The sequence below is a fragment of the Cheilinus undulatus genome, linkage group 1 (assembly GCF_018320785.1).
Source record: "Cheilinus undulatus linkage group 1, ASM1832078v1, whole genome shotgun sequence".
In the NCBI taxonomy this organism is placed as follows: Eukaryota; Metazoa; Chordata; class Actinopteri; order Labriformes; family Labridae; genus Cheilinus; species Cheilinus undulatus.
This window is the reverse complement of record NC_054865.1, coordinates 14435034-14455589: the sequence shown is the minus strand read 5'-3', so window position 1 is coordinate 14455589 and position 20556 is coordinate 14435034. Positions and strand designations below refer to the sequence as shown.

Genomic DNA, 20556 nt, shown 5'->3' with positions numbered 1-20556 from the left:
ACTTGCTTTTCCTTACATAATTTTCTTGTTCATCCTTTAGAGCTGATGCAGACAGAGATGCATCACATACGGACATTGCGCATCATGTCAGAGGTCTACAGTAAAGGCCTGCAGAAGGAGGTACAGCTGGAGGTGCAGACGGTGGAGAGGCTATTACCTGCTCTAGACGAACTCCTGGATCTCCACACACAGCACCTCTTCCGCCTCCTGGAGAGGAAGAGGGAGAGCCAGCTGGAGGGGGGGAGCTCTGAGGGAGGCTTCATCATTAACAGGATAGGAGACATCCTAGTCAGCCAGGTACGAGTGTGGAGGGGCTGCTGGGATGAGGAAATGGGTTCTGCAACCGTAATACTGCAAGAAGACTTAGTCTTTTTGCCAATGCACAGACTCATTTAAAATAATCTGAAATTTTCAGGGGGAACTGCATGTGTGAATGAAAACAGCAGCATCCTGTTTTTTTGCCAGACTTTGTCCTGGCAGACCTTTTGCTAAATTTGCACTTTAAGTGTACGTGAATAAGTAGGCAGGGTTGATTGCATTTAAATTCTGCTATTGCTGCACAAGTGGATCAATCTTTGTGCAAGTAGTGAAGTAGTTTAGTACTTTTTGCACCTGACACCATGTTCTTTTTCCCCATATGAAGGCAAAAGCCGTCATCATCATCCTCAGAACCTGTTTCTTCATCCAAAGTCTTGTTTAGATTGTAAACATCACACTATGACTTCTGTGATTTACCTTTTAATCTTTTTTTTATAGCATGTCTTACTTCTCTCTGAGGCTCATGTGTAAAAAAAGAGTGGGAAGGTTTCAGGGACAGACTATTCTGAAATTTTCAACACATTTTCAGAGGTGCATATGTTAAAAGGTCTTATAAAAGGTTTTTTTTTTTTTGGGGGGGGGGCATTTAGAAAAACAATTCCATCAGTATTACCTTGGGGCCTCTAGTAATTTGCAATTGTTGCAAGCGATGTCTGTGTTTTTAATCCCATGCAACTCAGCCATGTCTTTATTTTGTGAACTAAAATTTCATTTTATTTCATTTTCAGTGCACACAGACGTCAACAAGTAATTATAATCCTGTACGAATCTGCATCTTAGTATTTTTGGATGGTAATTTTGTTTTTTGACCGTGTAGCTTTTTCTGGTCCATCAAACGGAGGATAAGTAGGACTTTATAAAAAAGTTTTGCCAGTTTGAGGTCCACTTTCAACACTTGCATACCTCTGCTGTCTTAATACACAGAGCGCTTCTCCCCCTCGACCTTTCTTTACCTGAGCTTGATATGTTTTCAAAATTCTTTAGCTTTACATTTCATAAATAACACAACTTGTGTTTTAATATGTTGCTCAATATTCAGTTATCACAGCAAGTGATCCATCTGTTAATGATAATTATTCACTATCCTGAGCTGCAAGAAGTTATTTTAAAAATGGCTGAGAATTTTGTTTTATATTTATGATGGTTTGATAGTGACCTGCCAAGGGACTGCAGATGTAAATAAGCTTTAAGCTAGCTAAGTGCATTACTGTAAAATACAACACTTAATTTTGGTATTGTACACAGTCCCTTTATAAGTAAATAAATAGAACAAGTGAATAAATAAAATCAAAGAAAGTTCATATCTAACATTAGCTGTGTCACCTCTCTCATACATTTACGGTTCAGGATGCAACAGGGATTGTAAAGAATCAGAGAACAAGGCTACACTTTTGGCACGTATTGTCTTTTGGAGGTTCAGGTTAACAGTGTGTGTGGGGAACATGAAGAAAATTTTACCTGCAAAACACAAGGTTAATGCAGTGATTTGTCACACTATTTTTTTTTAAGTGTCTCCCTCACCTGTATTTATCAAAAGCCAAGCCCCAAACAACTCACAAAAAATTAAACCGTACATTTCTGTCAAAAAAAAGAAAATTTAAAATCCTCAGAGCAGATCAAGTCTTGTGCCCTCCTTATCCTTAATTTATGCAATTTTTAAAGGAGAATGTGTTGCTCATTATTTGATTGCATTACACCCCTTGCTTATGTTGTGCAAATGCACTACATAAAACACCAACATCAGGGATATTTGCCAAATTACAGAGGTCCCAAGGTAATACTAATCCTCTGCAAATTGTGCTTTAAATTCTGAACATGGTAGATGTTGTTTTACATCCTCATACATAAGCACTGCCATTTTGACCATTTTGCACTAGTCACCAATGTGTGTACAACTTTACAGAGCCAGAAGTAAGGCTGCAGTGGAGAAAAAATCAAATATAATCAAGTTTATTGTTTCTATTCTCATTTCATAAATAACTGATTAAACTTACTGTAAAACACACTCACCTGAGACATCCAGATTAATGTCTTTTTATTATATAAAACACAAAATTAAAGCTTGCATCACTTTTGATAAGTTAAAACAACTTAATCAGGTGAGCAGATTTTACTGAAATTGCTTCAAATATGGTGTATCAACTCATTTAGATGTATGTCGAATTTCTAGAGGCTTGATCATTTTTCTTTATTACCACTGATACAGGCTTTATTTATTTATTTATTTTTTTTCTCTATGGGTAATTCATTTTTCAGGATTAATCCAGTGAATGTGTCTCTTTGTAAGGATAGTGAGTTAGCTGGGTTGAGTCATTGACTCGTGCCAGTTTTTGAAGATGCATGATGCACAGTACTCCCCTAATTAAAAGTTCCATGTTCTTTGAGCTAAACATTGCTTAATACCCATTACTACCCATACATTCACATCATTCACCCAGCTCAGTATAAGTTTTTTAAGTAAAAACATTGTAGCACATAAAACTTTAGAGCTCTGCTACATCCTGTGTCAACATTCCCGCTTACTTATTTTGCTCTGCAAACCCAGTGTTTTCTTTTTATATTCATGCCTGCTAAATACTGCTCCAGTTCTCAGGCTCCAACGGTGAGAGCATGAAGAGGGTTTACGGACAATTCTGCTGCCGGCATAACGAGGCAGTGAACTTCTACAAGGACCTGCTGACCAAAGACAAACGCTTCAAGGCCTTTATCAAAGTAAGAGCTGGAGTTTGGTGCCACACATACGTGCCTCTCCTACAACAGTGTTAGAATTAGGTGTAGCTCTTTTTATGCTTTTGTTTTATCCTCATCATTTTTTCTGCTTTTGTGCTGTAAATACTTTTTACCTCGAGATGTCTGGTTTCCCAGAAAGGATTGTTTGGTCCTGAATAGATGACTAACAAATACAATGTTCTCTGCCATAGAGTGCTACTTATTGTGTCAGCCAGCTCATTCTGCCCTGTCTTTTTGCTTTTGTCTCTTGCATGCAGGAATTGAAAAGATTTGTATAAAAGCAGTAACCCGTGAGACTTTAGTTTGTGTTTGTTGTTTTTGTTTTAAGTGTTTGGGCTTCTTTCCACATCTGTGTATCATCTTCAACACCACTGAAACAGTAATATCCATAATCGTAGCAAACACTGTCTCGAGGATTATTACTGTGTTGCTTTTCAGCAAAAGAGTTTCAAGGTTTCCCCCATTTGTTTATGAAACCTTGTCTTGTTTTGACACCTGTTGTTTTGGGCACATTTTACTGAAGCACTTTGTTTGTTCTTCCAGAAAAAGATGAGCAGCAGCATTGTGCGGAGGCTTGGTATCCCTGAATGCATCTTGCTGGTGACCCAGAGGATAACAAAGTACCCAGTGCTGATTCAGAGAATGCTGCAGCACACTAAAGGTTAGCTTTTTGGCCTGCTTCACTGGCCATCCATGCTTTTAATTTATGTACATAATGTAAGAAAAGTTTGTTTTAAAAGTGGCATGCTTCATGATGCCCCATTTCCACCCTTGAACACTCCCCTGTGGTCTAGCTGCTACATCTATGACTAGATAAAGCACCAGAAGAGGTTTCTGACCCTGTATAAACAAGTTCTAAACAGCTTTTCTCAGAACAGACAGTTTTGTTGTGTGTCTCTTTATATACAAAAGAGCTTCTTCTCACCATCCCTCTTCATCAAGATGTGCTGGCCCAAGCTTCTATGACAATTTGGCAGGACAGATGTGACTCAGCAGTCCAGATGTAGACTCTTGTAGGGCATCTAGCCCTATCAAAACATGCTAATTGTACTGTGACAATGAAATTACACTGTTGTATCTTTGCGAGCAGACCAGAAGCTATCGTCACTAACCTGACCAAATGAATGAAACAAGCTTGCATGCATGCCAGAGACCAACATCACTAATGCTGTAGCTTAAAATTAACGTGCAAAGAAACACAAAACATACTGGTATTGTAATACTATGATATTTTTGTAATTTTAATAGTAGCTTTGGCACAGACAGTAAGTACCAGCTCGTCTTTCTAGAGGGCTTTGCTGGGTATTCGTTCAATGTACACTTCAAGTTCATGAAGCAATCTGATCTAACATAGTTGAAACTTACAAACAAGTTTTCCCGGCTTTGGACTGGATGTTTCCAATGAAACACTCCAGCTACTTCAGCTTTAGGTCCTCTGAAGCTGGAGTGTGATGTGAAGACAAATGTCGGTCTTTGCAGCCAACAACAGCTTCTATAATGAGCTTTCTCAGTCATCACTACTCTGGCAGCTCTTTAAAATACAGAAAATGGTGAAAAAAACAACAAGCCTGCACAGAAATTTAGCCCATAAGTGGTTATGGACATTGAAAGGACAGGTGTCATTGTAATGTATTGTGCTGTCACAAAGAGAGCAGATTCTGGACAGACTGTACAGTTTTGTGTTTTCAGACATAGGCGAACCACAGAAGTGGACCGAGTTGGCTTATTTCTAGGACTGTCAACATTAATGCATTAATCAGGATTTATAAAGACCCATAATTAGTGCATAGTGTTTTTAGTTGCAATTTTTTGCATACTTAGTATCTTTATAGCTTTCGTGTCCCTATTAGCACACTTTGGTTAAACCACTGCAGTTTCTCTCTGTATCCATAGTGATGTAAAATAAGTCGCCAAGCTCCTTAATGTCTCATTTTACTGAAAAAACTCACAGATAATTCAGTTTACAAGTCAAAAGTCATCTGCACCTTGTTTTATGAAACATTTGCCTTTTTACTGTTCCCTCAGTTTCTTGTCAGTCTTTAACAAGTTCCTTTTTTGTCGGTTAAGATCATGTCATAATCTGCAATCTACCCAAAGTTCCTTATGTTCTTGTAAAATAAAAGCATGTCTGTATCCAAAAAGGAATTCTGCCACCCCAAGTTTAAGACAATACAAAAATTCAAAATGAAACAAAAACAGTTTTAAGTACAAAATTGATTAATTCAAAATTGGAAGATTAATTGCAGTTGACTGCAGAAATTCTAAAAAATGGAATAATTTGACAGCCCTACTTACTCTATTTTTTGGTACTGCAAATACTCCTGATATAAATATAAAATGTTGAAAAATAGATTTTCATAATATTTCCCTTTTAAGTAGTACAGCCCTAGCAAGTAGAGAAGAATCATACCAGTCTTGATAAAGCAGCAAGTAGGTGGTTAGCGTATGAGTTGAATATACTATTATACAATGATGAGCTTCATTTCAATGTTCTTGAAGGGAGGTCACCTCTTTTTATACTTAGTTCTTGTACCGTGACATTCAAGTCTTTAATCTCTTGTCTCTGCTTTTCACTTTTATCACCCTGCAGAGAATATATGCTCAAAAACAGACTGTTCAAAGAAGATTACTTCTTTTACACCTCAAAGCAGAAGCATAGTGTTACAGTCATACTGTAGATGAATTCAGTAAAGGAAAATGTCGGATTCACTTTTCTTTTTAGCTTAAAACTTCACTCATTTGATTTTTTATTTATACTTGGGAATAAAATGATTACCCTTAAGAAAGTGACTGAAAAGAAAGTGGAATAAGACCAGTTACAGCATTAGTATCAAGAATAAGTTAGTGATTTGTGAGTCATTAGAAAAGCAAGCTAATCCGCTCATCCAGTCAACTGCAGGGTTGACATATAGAGACAGACAACCAGGCATGCTCACATTCACACCTATGGCCAATTAAGAGTCACCAATTAACCTAATGAGCATGTTTTTGGTGGGAGGAAGCCAGAGTACCTGGAGAGAACCCACACATGCACAGGGACAACATGCAAACTCCTCACAGAGAGGCCCTGACCGGGAAGAAAACCAGGAGCCTTCTTGCTGTGAGGCAACAGCGCAAACCTCTGCGCCGCTGTGCATCCCAAGCAAGCTAATCTGTGCAGAAAGTGCAAAGGAAAGGGTTTAATGTGTTTTAAACAGAGTTATACAAAGCATCTAAATCCCTTCTAATACTCATTATTCACTGGTATGCTTCTTGTCTTTAGTAAAATGGTAAAAGCATGACTCAGCTTACTCTGCCTCTGATTCATTAGTCATTGCCTTCATACCTTGGATGGGTAAGAATGCCAGGGTAAGCCAATCAGAGGCAGAGGAGGGCACGTCATGCTTTGTACTTCCCTGGGATATCTAATGACACAAGCTGAGTTCTTGGTACTAATTTCTATCAGCTTTCTTCCTTCACCATTGTTTCATAGTGATCCTTACAACCTGAAGCCAAACAGTAGACATTTAGTATCAATGTGCAAATGCAAAAGGCCTATCTTTTTTGGAACTCAGTCGATTTTCGCCTCACTCTTAACAGTCTCAGATGTTCAGAAATGTGATATTTCTCAATACAACATGTTTCAGAGTGATACAACCTTGCTTTTCTAATGATCAAAGGAGTTTTAAAGCACTGAAGCTTTACAAAAACAGATTTTCAGTCACATATTTGACCCATAGTTGCTCAAATAAACAGAGAGAGCAGGAGTCATCCACTGGCTAATTTAGACACTTCTAAAGTCCTTGTGGCATCCATTAAAAGATATAACCTGGCACGCCAGATAGATTTGTTTCACACATCCATTTGGAAAACCTCTCATAGACAGTGTTTGGAAAGGGCAGAGCATTTGAAAAAAACTCGGAGGGTGATTGGATGAATGTTCTGTCAGTCACATCTTTACGGACCAATCAGAGCAACAAAGCACTCTAAGTAGCTGCTACTGAGCTGCGCCTGTACCAAAGGAGTAAACTCCGTACAGAACTGCATAACACGAACCATGGCGACTGTAGACATGTCGGTACACAACTTTTGTTGTTTTTGAAAAGAAAACAACTCACTGCTGTTCTTTGTTCTTTTTTTTAATGAAGAAGTGTCTTCAAGTTCTGATAAAACTGGCGCTTCAGCAGCATCCACGCTAATCTCTTCCGCCATAATTGCACTGGCCTCTTGTTGCTGCTTGCTTACATCACGATGCCGCTGCGCCCATAAGTACTGCCCCTCAGTGCTGATTGGTCCTGTCACTTTCTAACCAGGCCCAAACGGTTCAGACGGGAGCTTTGTACAATGGATTCACCAGTGAGAAACACAGAAACGGGTGTATCCATCTGCTTTGAAAAGCCATCAAAGACACAGAAGTTAATCTAATGTCCCTCTCAGAACTGAGGGCACTGTTTAAATTGCACAAGAATGTTGCCAATTTGTGGAAGGTAGTAAGAGTGCAGGATGTTGCTGGGAACTTTTGTGACTTAAGAAGAAGAAATTGCCAAGTACTGGGTGTATAGGTTCATTATTTTTGATGCTTTGCTATTTTAACAGGTTTAAATATTGCTTGATTTTTTTCTGAAGGTTATGAAGACACACTTTAATGTTAATTATTTTAGCAAACCCCCTAAATTGTTATTTTCATTACACATAGTACTCATAGTTTAGGGAATGTATACATATATTTGCTGGATATTTTTAGAATAATGTATCAAGCAAATTTTTTTTGAGCTGAAATATTTTACATCATATTTCTATCTGATTTAAAGCAGCTCTCGTCAGCCGGCCTCCCACTGTGTACATTCTCTCTAATCCTTCCCCAAAGCCTGTTTATAGTTCTATGTGGGACGAGGGAGCTGTGACTTAATCCCCAAGGTGCTTAAAGAAGACTCTCTCCTGCCAACTGTGATATACTGAGTACTGAGTGGAAATAACACGGCACTCTCACAGTTTTGAGATAGTATTTTTGGTGCTCAGGAGTGCTGAAGTACAAGCACCACAGGAGAAAAATATTTCACTTTAGGGAAAAGTCTCACACGTTCAGTCAGAACAAGATTACACTCACTGAATTTAAATCAGAAGCAAAGGGACTCTTGGGCTTTTGAAAGTAAAAAAAATCAGCATACTTTCTTATAAATAAATTTTAATTGCAGTCTTTTAAAAATGAGTCAACCTCTGCACATCCAATGCATAAAAATATTCGGTTTATTTACTACAAATAGATGAGCCGTGTTGTTACTTCAAGTAGCTCAAGTGGCTGAGGAGACTGAGAAGAAAAACAACTACACCATTAGTAGTTCAGTTTCATGAAAAATAAGGAATATGTGATGTGAGAGGGATGTCAATTTTTTAATTCATCAGCCACAGATAATGCTGCAGCAACAGCTGGTTAGGTTAAATATGCAAAATTAACACCTTAAAGCCTGTAAACACAAATTATAGCCAGAAAATTCTATTTTTGGGGGGACTGAAATGATTATTTAACTTACTACTGAAATCCAAAAAATCAAAATTTCCATAAAATTTTACATATATATTTTTTGTGTCTCATTTGATACATTAGGTGTTTTTGGTAACTGATAATCCACATGAATGCATTTTTTTTGTCATTTATCAGATTGTATTGGAAAGTTTTTTTTTAGTAATTTATTGACCGTATTGATTAGATAGAGGTATCATGAAAGTATGTATCAAATATGATACAACAGACTTTAAGGGGTTAACGTACTGGCACTTCAACTGCTGCATTTCTTTTTTTTTTTTTTCTTTTTTTTTTTTTTAAACTGAGTGCATATGTTTCCTCAAATATTTCCAGAAGTTCTAAGAGCCAGGTAAACTCTCACCTTCTACAGTTTCAACAGACTGTGTTTGTCACAGTGGCCAGCTGAGAGACAAAGCAACACAAACTGTACTGTACATTACTGACATGGAGAGCTTGTGCTACTAGCAAAGCTAATGAGTATGGAGTAAGGCACATCCACTGCTGCATTAGCGAGCCATAAAGGAGAAAGGCTACATGGCAGACAACAACAGCTTAGGCTTTTGCTGTTTTACATTGTGTACTTATAGAAAGAAATTTAAGAGTTGAGAGCATCATGCAAACTTAATAAGACACCAATGAATTGCATGTAAATAGATCAAATCAGATTACTGCAATTACCGGATTATTCCCCAGGTACAGGTTTAATGTGATCTTGAAAGTGCTCAGTTATTTTAATAGGACCATTTCTTTAAAATTATTTTCTCTTTCTCAAAGTGAAAAAATGTATGAGTTGACTTGATGGACAAGTACACAGAATTTTCTAGTGCATTTCTGCACAAGACTAACTGCTCAATCTTGATATTATGAAATTCACTGGACTGAGCTTTGAAAATAAATCAAGGTAAGAGAGACGAAAAAGGCAAAAACATGAAAGGCGTGATTATGATTTTTAAGCTTCGTGTGTCTAATTCTGATGACTAAAACCATGAAGAGGCGTTCATTTCTCTATGACATGTTTGCAATGAGAGGGCTCTCTGTGAGTGACAGTGTAGGCAGATTTAAATGCCAAATTTCATTACACCTTCTGCCGTAAATCAAAAACCTCCTCAGCTGTACTACTCTAGTCTTGTGGTTCACTTGTGGAAATTTGGAGCCATTTAAGTACTTAATATTGGTGTGGTAAAGCAGCTTTATCTGTCATCAAAATAAAGTTATTGTGTTAAAATGACATGACTTCTGTTATGTGCAATTATGAATATTCTTTTCTTTTACTTAGTTACCCCCTTTACCTTGAGCTGAGGCTGTGATAATTTGTAAATATCCTATGATAACAGTCATATTACAAGTTCAGGGAGTGTTCATGAACAATTGCACTGCAAATCTCAGATGGCACATTTGTCCAATTTCTCTTCAGAAATATCTAATTACAATTTCACAGTTATTTAAAATCACATTCAGCCTACAGGTGAAGATATACAACATGAAAAAAGCAAAAAGCAAGGCCTGAATAGCGATTATGAGTGCAAAAGTCTGCCAGTAGTGCAAGAAAATGCAACTTGTTCAATGTCAGTAAGATGCACTAACTATTTTTATCATATTTCATTGTATTTTATTTTCTTTAAAGAGATGCATACAGTGAACATTACCTCATATGCAACTATAAAGTAGATGTCATGCTACAGGTTCCCTGGCAAAGCTTTTAGCAATAAAACAACAGCATTAGAATTAAAGAAATGTATTAACAGTGAAACTACACAAATGTAGATATTTTAATACAGCACATAGCAGATATTTAGATAAGGCTGAGCAGTGAAATAAGGCTAAGTTTTGCAGCCAGTGTGTTACCTGTGTCTTAAAACCCTTTAAGTAATTTTTTTTTTATGTCTGAAGGTAAAGCAGTGACCATACAGTGTTCTGATTTTACCGTTTTGTTTGTTTCTCAGCTGACAGATTGCTTTTTGAGCTAATTTATAAAGATCATCCAAAGTCAAGAGCCTTAAGCATGACTCATACTTGCACGCTTTATCTTGAAATACAATTTTTATCCAGTCTTGTAAGGTTAATGTGGCTTCTAATAAGAGAAATGAGAAACTTTTGACCAGGAATTAGGACAAAACACTTGCTAAGATTTGGGATTTGCATTGTGTGAAGTAGGTTTTGAGAAAACAGCTCTGAAGTTTGAAGCAGATCTCAAGGTCGTGTAGCATAATGAATCTCAACATGATCAAAGAGCTGCTGTGACATGAAAGAGAGGATCCAACTACGAGAGTTAAGGGACGAGTGGCCGTGCATGAAGTCAGGATGGGGTTGTGCTGTACTGCCAGAAGTGCGTAAATCTGCAAACGCCAGCACCATTTAGGAAGCCAACAGCCCAAAAGAAGCACTCAAACATGACTGCTGTGCACTAGTCACACTGATGTGTGTGGAAGTGCGAGTTGATTAAGATCAGCACATCGGTCTGACCTTGATGCATGCTGTAAATCAGGATAAGATGGGTACATTGTGGTTTCTTTGATGCTTTGTTTAAAGTCATATAAGCAGAGAGTTAAAGAAAGAAGGTAGCTGAATACAAATTCTGCCAAGACTTGAACGTTGTTTGTGTCTGACCTAAGAAAACTTTTTTCAAGATTTATTTTTGGCTTTGTGCCTTTAATAGAGAGGACACTGGATAAAGCAGGAAACCAGGGAGAGAGTAGGCAAGAAAAGGACGACACAGGAAAGGAGTCTGAGGACAGACCCTAACCTGGACTGCCTGTCTAGAGCTGTGGTTCTCAATTTGGGGGTCGGGATCCCCTTGGGGATTGCGAGACACTGAAAGGGGGTCACCATATGCCTTTCAAAACAACAAAACATTTTTAAATTACTTCAAATTGTATATTTTCTCATTTTTATGAAAAGATTTGCATAAAATTAGTTACATGCAGCATAAAAACATGGTCATTTGGTGAGGTATACGCTGAAATTAAAGTACTGTTTTTAAAAAAATCCTTGAAACCTAAGTCTGCACATGACTATTCTTGAATGTGCACAGCTGTGTTCAACTATGCTTCAACCATCCTCTGTTACAGTGGAGGTCCCTGGTCTCTGGCACCTTCAGGCTGAAAACTTTATGAACCCCTGGTCTAGACAGCCAAAGGCTACATACTTTGAGTTTGACCCAATAGCTAGGCCACTGGCACTGCACAAAAACCTATTGAATCAGACCAAGATCATCTCTGGGGACTATTTTAGTGCTTGTTTGACTCCATTAAAGCTGCTCCAATGGTGTTTTTAATTAGTGGACAATCGAGTCTAAATCTCCACCTAGACAAAAATCTATGAGATCTCTTCAGCTGTGGACTTTAGCCTGCATTTTACTTTTGTTTGTTTTGCATCTGCATTAAAATAATTCTATAAGAACTGTATTTTCACATAAGTCTCTAGCAAACTTTCACTATTGTGTCATCAGATAAGAGTTATTCTTTAAATGTTTTATGTTGGTTGATTCACATTGCTGCCAAACTGACCTCTCTTGTTGCTTGTCAAACACAGAGAGTGAGGAAGACTACTACGACCTGACAGAGGCTGTCCGGCTAGTAAAGGAGGTGATTGCAGCGGTTGACAGCAAGGTGAATGAGCACGACAAAAGACGACGTTTGAAGGAATTTCACCTTAGAATGGACAGCAAGTCAATCATGACGAGGAAGAGTGGGCAGATATTTGCCAGGGAGGATCTGCTGAGGAGGAGGCTGATCCATGACGGAGGGCTGCAGCTGAAGAACATCCAGGGAAGGCTGAAAGGTAAAGAGACACCTGTGCAGAGCTCCTGCAGATCCTTAAAAAGTCTGTAATAATCTTAAAATGCACATTTAAAATTTAAGGCCATTAAAAGTCTTAAAAAGTCTTATCAGTGAGAGGTTGTAAACTTTAGAGGGCACATTGACTAAGACATGTCATTCTCCAGTCTTTGTTTTCTGGTCAACCTTATTTGTAGCATAAATGTTTTCCATAATTCAGGGGATTCTGTGTTCGATGTGCTAGATCTCCTGTAGAAGGGCCCTCAAACCCCACTCTGATTTTGTCTAATTCCCTGTGATTAAATAAACTCTGTACTGCTGTAAAACACTAGTCCAGTTCTCCAGCATCTGGGCTGCCAAGTTTTCCACTTAAAAAATCCTTGCAGCCCACCTTTATTTTAACAGGTATTTCCTGACAAAAAAAAATTCTGCTTTTAAATTTTTAAGCTTTTCAGAATGAGCTCGGCACACTTGCTAGATGCATTATGATAAATACCAACATAGAAATATTATAGAGGTATTTAGTGTGACAGAAATTATCAAATTTGGGCATTTATGGCCAAATATGTATTTGTCTGATACTAAATGACATTTCATGAATAGAACCTTAAACAAAAAAATTCAGCTCTGGTACAGAGTACCGATGACCTTTCAAAGCAGATGGATACATCCGTTACCATGTTTCTCACTGGCGAATCCATCTTGCAAGGCTCTGAATTGTTTGAGCCCGGTTAGGCAGTACTTTCGGGCGTAGCAGAGTTGTGAGGAAAGCAAGCAGCAACAAGAGACCGGTGCAATAATGGTGGAAGAGATTAGCGTGGATGCTGCTGAAGCGCCTGTTTTTGCATTGCTGCCATTCTTGGCCAGGTCCCCCTTGAAAAAGAGATGTTTGATCTCAATGGGGCTAGCCTGGTAAAATAAAGGTTAAATAAAATAATCAGAACTTGATGACATTTCTTCATTAAAAGAAGAACAAAGAACAGCAATGAGTTGCTTTCTCTTCCAAAACAACAAAAGTTGTGTACTGACACGTCCACCGTCGCCATGGTTCGTGTTATGCTGTTCTGTATGGAGTTTACTCCTTCAGTACGGGCGCAGCTCAGTAGCTGCTACTTCGAGTGCTTTGTTGCTCTGATTGGCCCGTAAAGATATGACAGACAGAACGTTCATCCAATCACCCTCCAAGTTTTTTTCAAACACTCTGCCCTTTCCAAACGCTGTCTATTAGAGGTTTTCCAGATGGATGTGTGAAACAAATCCATCTGGCGTGCCAGGTTACATCTGTGCCCCATTGGTAGTAATTTTTGATACTTCTAGCTACCTTTTAAATGTATTTAAACAAAACAATCAATGTAATTATATTGACTGAAAGTAATGAAAAGTACTGTAGCTGTAAAAAATTACATCCTTGGCATCGGATCCTTGCATTGGTAAGGAATGAGACGATATGAATTGCAAGAGAAGTCCTATAAACTGTCTAAATTACACAAAACATCAGCAATATTGTGCTGAAGAGTGATGATCTTTATGTCAAGGACTTCTACTTTTGTAGAATGATATTGAATTGGATATCAGTATCATTAAGTTTTGACTGTATTGTGTCGACGTTGTGTAAATCTTAACAAACTTCCTTTCATCCTGGCTTTTCTCCAGATGTCCATGCTCTACTACTATCAGATGTCATCGTCTTCCTCCAAGAAAAGGACCAAAAATATGTCTTTGCCATGCTGGTAGGTACCTGCTGGCATCTCTTTATCCCTCTATCTCTTTTAAAACTCTCCCTTTCTTCACCTTCCCCTTCATTCCCCAAAGAAAGATCTTTTTAGGGCTGCCAGTGGTGTTGGTGTCACATTTTCCTATCTAACTTGTTTCCCTGCTGTTAGCATAAGCTGGTCTTCTTGGCTCCTGTTGTGTAATTTTGTCTGCCTTCAGCCTGAAACTAGCTGCTCTTGATAAAAAATACTCCAACCCAAAGCATCAAACCCAGCTGTGATAAATCATATACTGAATGTCGAGTCATTTTTTTCTGTGTTTACTAGGCTTACAGGCATGGGGCACACATACAGCAGAGGAAAGGAAAACAGAGTCAGGCCAGTGACATAGAAAGTACACCCATTAAATAAAAAATTGGCTTGTTTGACCTGAGGCTGTTGCAGCGTTAATTTTGGCAGCTATTTTTAATTTTAGTTTTTGTCTTTAGATGAAATGTCTTTTAGTTTTAGTCACATTTTAGTAACTTCTACCCCAATTTTGGTCGATGAAAACTCAAAAACATTTTAGTCCAGTTTTAGTCCATAAAATGTCCTCACATTTTAGTCTTTACCTTTAGTTCAAGCATTTATTCTCTTGCCTAAATCTGGTACCAAACCATGGTAGTGTTTTCTTTGCAATCTGTGAAACCTGGGGTCTCTGCTTTCTACAGCTGAGAAGCAGAAGAGCAACAGATGCATTGTTTTTTGACAGATTTACCCACAGTGGAGAAATATGCATTTTGAATGTCCGATGAAAACTACATGACATTTTAGTCTAGTTTAGTCATCTTGACAAAAAAACAAACTTACTTTTTGTCAGTTTTAGTCATCACAGATCTATTTTTGTTAGACTTAGTCTAGTTTTGGTCACGGAAAAAAAATGCAGTCGCCGAACATTTTTAGACATAATTTTAGTCGACAAAATTAACACTGTGCTGTTGACATGGCAGAGGAATTAAATGTTTTTAACAGATGGCATTGTGTTGAAAAAAAAAATAAACAGTATCAATCAGGTGAAGGATCACCTGGCATTAGAGAGACAAAAGTTTTGTAAAAATAAATGCAGGTAAAAAATGCTTTCAGGTGTCAGAGTTAACCAGATAAGGTAGACTGTCTAAAGCCTGACTCACACTAGAAGGTTTGTAAAAATGTAACCATTATTTTTCAATTTGTGGCAACGAATAATTACAGATTTAACTTTTTTGTTCTCTCATACAGTAGTAGCAGGATTTCTTAGTGTAAAAATTGAGCATGCTGAATATGTACAATCTCCCACTCTTAACGCGTTTCACACTCAGGCTGAAAGCCCAGTCAATGGGGCCCTCCCTACAGGACTTGGTATTTAATATACCTCAGTCAGTACTGCTAGTGCTAGCATTTGACATTTCAGCTTGTGTATGATTGGCTTTTGGAGCTTGAAGTTATTGTTAGGGTCTTAGCTGATTATTGTCTTGTCCTTTAGTTTTGGGCATTCCTGACTCTGCGCTAATTGTGGCATTGCAAATCACTCTGACATTATTGGTCTAAAGGTTATGTGTGCCTGCTATGTACAGCAGTGCATTAGTTTTAGGGTGCTAAGGATTCATCACAGGATGTGCCACAAGCAGGGCTGGGGGACAGAGTCAAGGCTGACACGTCAACACACATGCTTGGCAGCCAAGGTCAAGTTCAACTACATTTCTTTTGTTTTGTTTCTTTTGGCTATAGGGACATCCACAGCATTACCAGGGGCTCGTGGCAACCCTTCTACCCACTAGAGTGGTACCCTAGGCCACGCTTACTTGCCACATCTACACCTTATTTTGCTCTAAATGTGTGAACTTTGTAATTATTTTGGCAGATTATTTTCCCATGCCCCTAATATGCAAGGATGTCCAGAGCACTGCCTGGGTTGTGTCAATCCTTCTCGCCCAATGTTGCCCCTGTGCAAGCTTACTTGCCATTACAGGCCTTACTTGAGCCTGAGTATTTGGCCACAAGAATGCGTCACATTTGTGCACAATACTGTGTATATATACTTTTGATAAATAGAGATTCATACCACTTTAAGAAGTTGCATTGTTTACGCTATTAGACAAGCAACAGTAAATACAATGTGTATTTTGTTTCCCTAATAAGTTATAGCATTAGGGTTTTGTGATAAAATTTGGTGAGCATTGCTTAAATTTAGGTTTGACCATGTTACACTAACCTCTGTTGGCCATTTCCTTCTGCTTTGCCCTTTCCCCCCTAATGTGCAGCCGAGCTCACAACAAGGGAAGTTCTGTCAAGATGTTTTTTAGAACCATAGAATAGCTGGGCCTTTGCTGACTTTAGTCAGAAGATGGGGACTCATGCCGAAGATTATCACCATTATCTTCTGTGCCAAGCTTAAACAAAAGGCCCAAAAGCTCTATGTGAGATATAGCGATCTTTTTTTTTTGTTTTTTTCTTAATGAAAAAGCAGAAACATATCCAGTAACTCAAAAATGATGCAGCTTACATATTTGGCTCTCATTTCATTGGTTTGAACTTTCCAGGTAGTTCTGGACTAGAATGTGAATTTTTTTTCCCAAGTCTTAACACAAATAAAAGGCAAGACATGAAGAGAGAATAAAAACCTTTGGGATGTGGTTTGAGAGTTTTTTTAGGTAGAGCAAAAATGACAGTGATTTGTGGTATTTTGGAACAAAACAGAGTGCTGAGGCTTCAGAAATCAGCTGACTTCAATCTGGATGATCAGATTAACCAGAATCTTATTTTTGTTTTTTTCTTTTCTTCTTATTTTCTCCTGTCACTCGCCCTGTCAACCTCATTTTCACTCCTATCTACTCCTTTCCTTTCTCTTTTTGTCCTCGTCTTTTTACCATCTTCTCCTCTCCTCCTTTCTTTCACTCCCTCCTTTTCTGCCCACCCTACTCACACCCTCTCCATATCCTGTATGCATCTCTGCCCTCCTACCTCTCTTCTCCTTGACCCTCCCACTGTCATCTTCTTTTTCTCATTCCCCTCCCTTGTTGCCTCCATCACTCCCCTCCCCTCCCCTCCCATCTTTCCTTCCTTCCTCTCCTCCACCCGTAGGACCAGCGCTCCACTGTCATCTCCCTCCAGAAGCTGATCGTGAGGGAGGTGGCCAACGAGGAGCGGGGCCTCTTCCTCATCACGGCGGGGATCGAGAAGCCGGAGATGATGGAGGTACTGGCCAGCTCGAAGGACGAACGCAATACCTGGATGCAGCTCATCCAGGAAGCCATGCAGTCCATGTGAGTTGGATTTATTCTCTTTAAGTAGGAAATATCTAAGCTAATATGCTAAACTTGAATGATTTTGCATCACTTTGGTAAGTATTCAGCAGTAAGAATCAAGCTCTGCAAGTAGAGCAAAGCTAAAACTCTGACCTTACTTACTTGGCCCCTTTAGTTCACCTTAAAAACCCTCAAATTCGGCCTTTGAAATGCTTTACATCCAGTGTTGGCCTCTTAGGCTTCACGTATATTATATCTGTTGTTAACCAGGACTTAGACCCAGCCCAGTTCTGTAGTTCGTAATAAATGGTAAGCTGGGACAGAGCACTTTGCTGTCAGGAGGATTAACGCTACTCTACCTGGGGATGGGATATACTCAGGGACAGTCTAATACTGGATTGGCTTCAAGGGCAGCTCGCTATAAGCAGAGGATTATTTGACTGCAGCCAGCGGGACGGGGAGAGATTCAGAGCTCTCTCTTTCTCTCTCTCCCTCTCCCTGTCTGACTTCTGTCAAAATACTAAACAGAGATCAGGCTATTGGCAGGAGAGAAGGAGATAGAAACAAAAGCACTTTAGCTCCACTGCTCTGTCTGTCTTCTCGAAAAATACATCATATACATCCACTTTTTGGCCCTCTCTAGGTTTCCTTATCTCTGTCTAGTGGTAAGTGTCAACATTTGTTGTCAGTTTTGTACATAGCAATCAATTGTAGATGGGGCTAAATTGAATTGATATTGTTCATTCAATAAAACAGTCCCTAAAGAGTCGAAACTGTGGCGTTAGTACTTCCTTAAGGATTTGAACAATTATGCACATAGCAATTGATATTAGAACTGAACACCCCTTCAGTGTGTATTTTTTTACTTATCATCGTATTTTCTTATCTTATACTACTTTGTGAATTTGTGTCATGTACCTCGCTTTAATCTAGCTCTATTGTTTCTGCTATTTATTCTATATTTTCACTGTTTTTCAATGTGTTTAAGTTGGAATTTTTGAGTGTTTTGAATGTTTTATCTTTTTCGAAATGTGTTGCCTGGTGTGTTTTATATTTTTTTGTACATGCAAGTCAGAGACAGTTTCTGCCTTTCAAACATATACAGCAAAGTATTTTCTGTTCTATTCCATTTCAGTATTTTGGCTTTTTGGCTACAGTATGTGATTGATACTAGATCACAATTATTAAACACATTTAAAAATATTTTAAATTTTGTTTTAGTCATCTTTTGATCGTAAAGTTCTTTAAGTTTTAGTCACATTGTAGTCATTTTTGATCTTGAGAGTTTTAGCTTTGTTTGGTCTATGAAAACTCAAAAACATTTTTGTCTAGTTTTAGTCAATAAGAAGTCCTCATGTTTTGGTCTTTGTTTTTAATCGCATTTTTTTAATTGACTTACACTTGGCACAAAAACTAAGGAAATTTGTGTTTGGTAGATTATTCCTTTGTTGTAACAATGTTTCTTGGCAATAAATCATATAGAGTTGCAAAGCCTGTTTATTTCTCTTTAAAATGGCGCCACACTTGTAAAGAACATGCATTTGTGGGATGAGCAGCAGAGCAGAGAAACATAATCACAACAAGGGAATAATTTACCAAACAGAAATGTACTTACTTTTTGTGCCACGTTGAAAAACTGGTAGAGATGTAAAACACTCATCCTAATGCACTGCCAGTACTTTATTCTGTTTAAATTACACTGATAAAAATACTGACATGCCTTGTATGCAGAGTGGAGAAATATCAGAAATATTGACTGTCCAACAGTCCAGTCTTATTTTGACTAAAGTAAACTTAATTTTAATCAAAGTTTTAATCACCAAAGGTCTTTTTTTTTTTGCTAGTCTTAGTGTAGTTTTCCTTTTGGAAAAAATAACTCAAATTAACACTCAAACAAGTTGAAAACATGCGACAATGAGATTAGATGAGAGAAAAAAAAATACAAAATTAAATATATAAAATATCCTCTTACAGCCAAAATAAGAAACAAAAACTGAAACATTTTCCACATGACAAAACTTGTGGACAAAACAAGCTGAACAGCGTTTTGCACAGGTATAGTTTAATCACGATTGTCCTGTTTTTATGATTATGGGAAGCAAAAATCATGATTGAAATTGGAACTTCTTAATTAGCCAGCATTAGTTACAGATAGATGTTGTCAGTGGTGTAAAACTGAAATGTTTTACATACTAGTTTGCAGATGTTTCATCTTGTGCATTTTGTTAAGAATTGTGTTATTTATGTTCCTTTTCTTTGGTTTAACAGGGACAAGGATGAGGATGAAGGAATCCCCAGTGAGACAGAGGATGACAAAAGACAACTAGAGAGCAAAGCCAAGGAGATGAGAGGTGAGAGAAACATGTTTGGACTGTTTGTGTGAAAAGAAAAGAACAAAAACACCAAAAAGGTTTGCTCCACTGAGCGCCATTTTTTCCTCTCTGTTGGTCTGTTTGCCTCTGTTGGTCAGATCTGTTGAGGCAGAAGGACACAGAGATCATGTCTCTGCTGGAGGAGAAGGTACGGCTCTTCAGGGGGATGTGGGAGGGATTGAACCAAGGTGAGGAGGTCCCCCAGCAGGTCGAGCCTTTCTTCAGGTCAACCAGCAGCCAGGAGCCACCCAGGGGGGCGTCTGTCTTGAAGGATGCCCTGCAGGAAGGTAAGGCGGTGAAAGAAAGTGTTCATGAAATGTGTGCTGTTGATGCACTTTTCATGGAGTGATTTTGACAGTCAAGCTGAATGAACTGACATGAAAAGAGGAAGGGGTCAATAGTTCTTATCTCAGTTTCCATCCTGAGATTTAAGGGAAACTATCAAAGCTAAGCCCCACAGCTGTATGCTGAATTTACTGTGTATATTACCTGTACCTGGATCACAAATGAACAGACATCTGCATCACTGGATTACTCTGCTACAGAGTTGTAGTAATTCATATGCTAGAACTGGAGGAATTATACGTTTTGTTTCAATAATTTCTCATTTTTGTGTTTTTTTTTTTAATTCACAATGGACTCTCAAAGACAATGATTTCCTGTGAGAGTTGAACCCTGCATTAATGATTCAGTCATTAAGTTGCTATTGTAAGAAGATGAACAATGAAGGTTTAGATTTCCTCATCAAATCTTGACTGTAGCTTTGCCAGAGTGCCTACGCCACTGTCTATTTGTCTGTTATTTTGTCCACATCACTCTGCAGTACTCCGTATAAACGCTAATTGGCCATCAAAATTTTGATGCCAGCTCCCAGCTGCTCTG

General features: G+C 38.3%; 1 protein-coding gene across 4 annotated transcripts in view; it reads left to right on the top strand.

The window, feature by feature from the left end:
* The window catches only part of LOC121514167 (A-kinase anchor protein 13), a 227232-nt gene that overhangs the window by 185085 nt on the left and 21591 nt on the right, over positions 1–20556 (top strand). For all 4 annotated transcript variants that reach the window (XM_041794284.1, XM_041794292.1, XM_041794277.1 and 1 more), the window contains exons 23-30: positions 41–297; positions 2905–3030; positions 3592–3709; positions 12083–12331; positions 13981–14057; positions 17139–17320; positions 19571–19653; positions 19773–19961. In XM_041794284.1, coding sequence (XP_041650218.1) covers positions 41–297; positions 2905–3030; positions 3592–3709; positions 12083–12331; positions 13981–14057; positions 17139–17320; positions 19571–19653; positions 19773–19961 — 1281 coding nt within the window. The remainder of the gene's footprint in view (positions 1–40; positions 298–2904; positions 3031–3591; positions 3710–12082; positions 12332–13980; positions 14058–17138; positions 17321–19570; positions 19654–19772; positions 19962–20556) is intronic.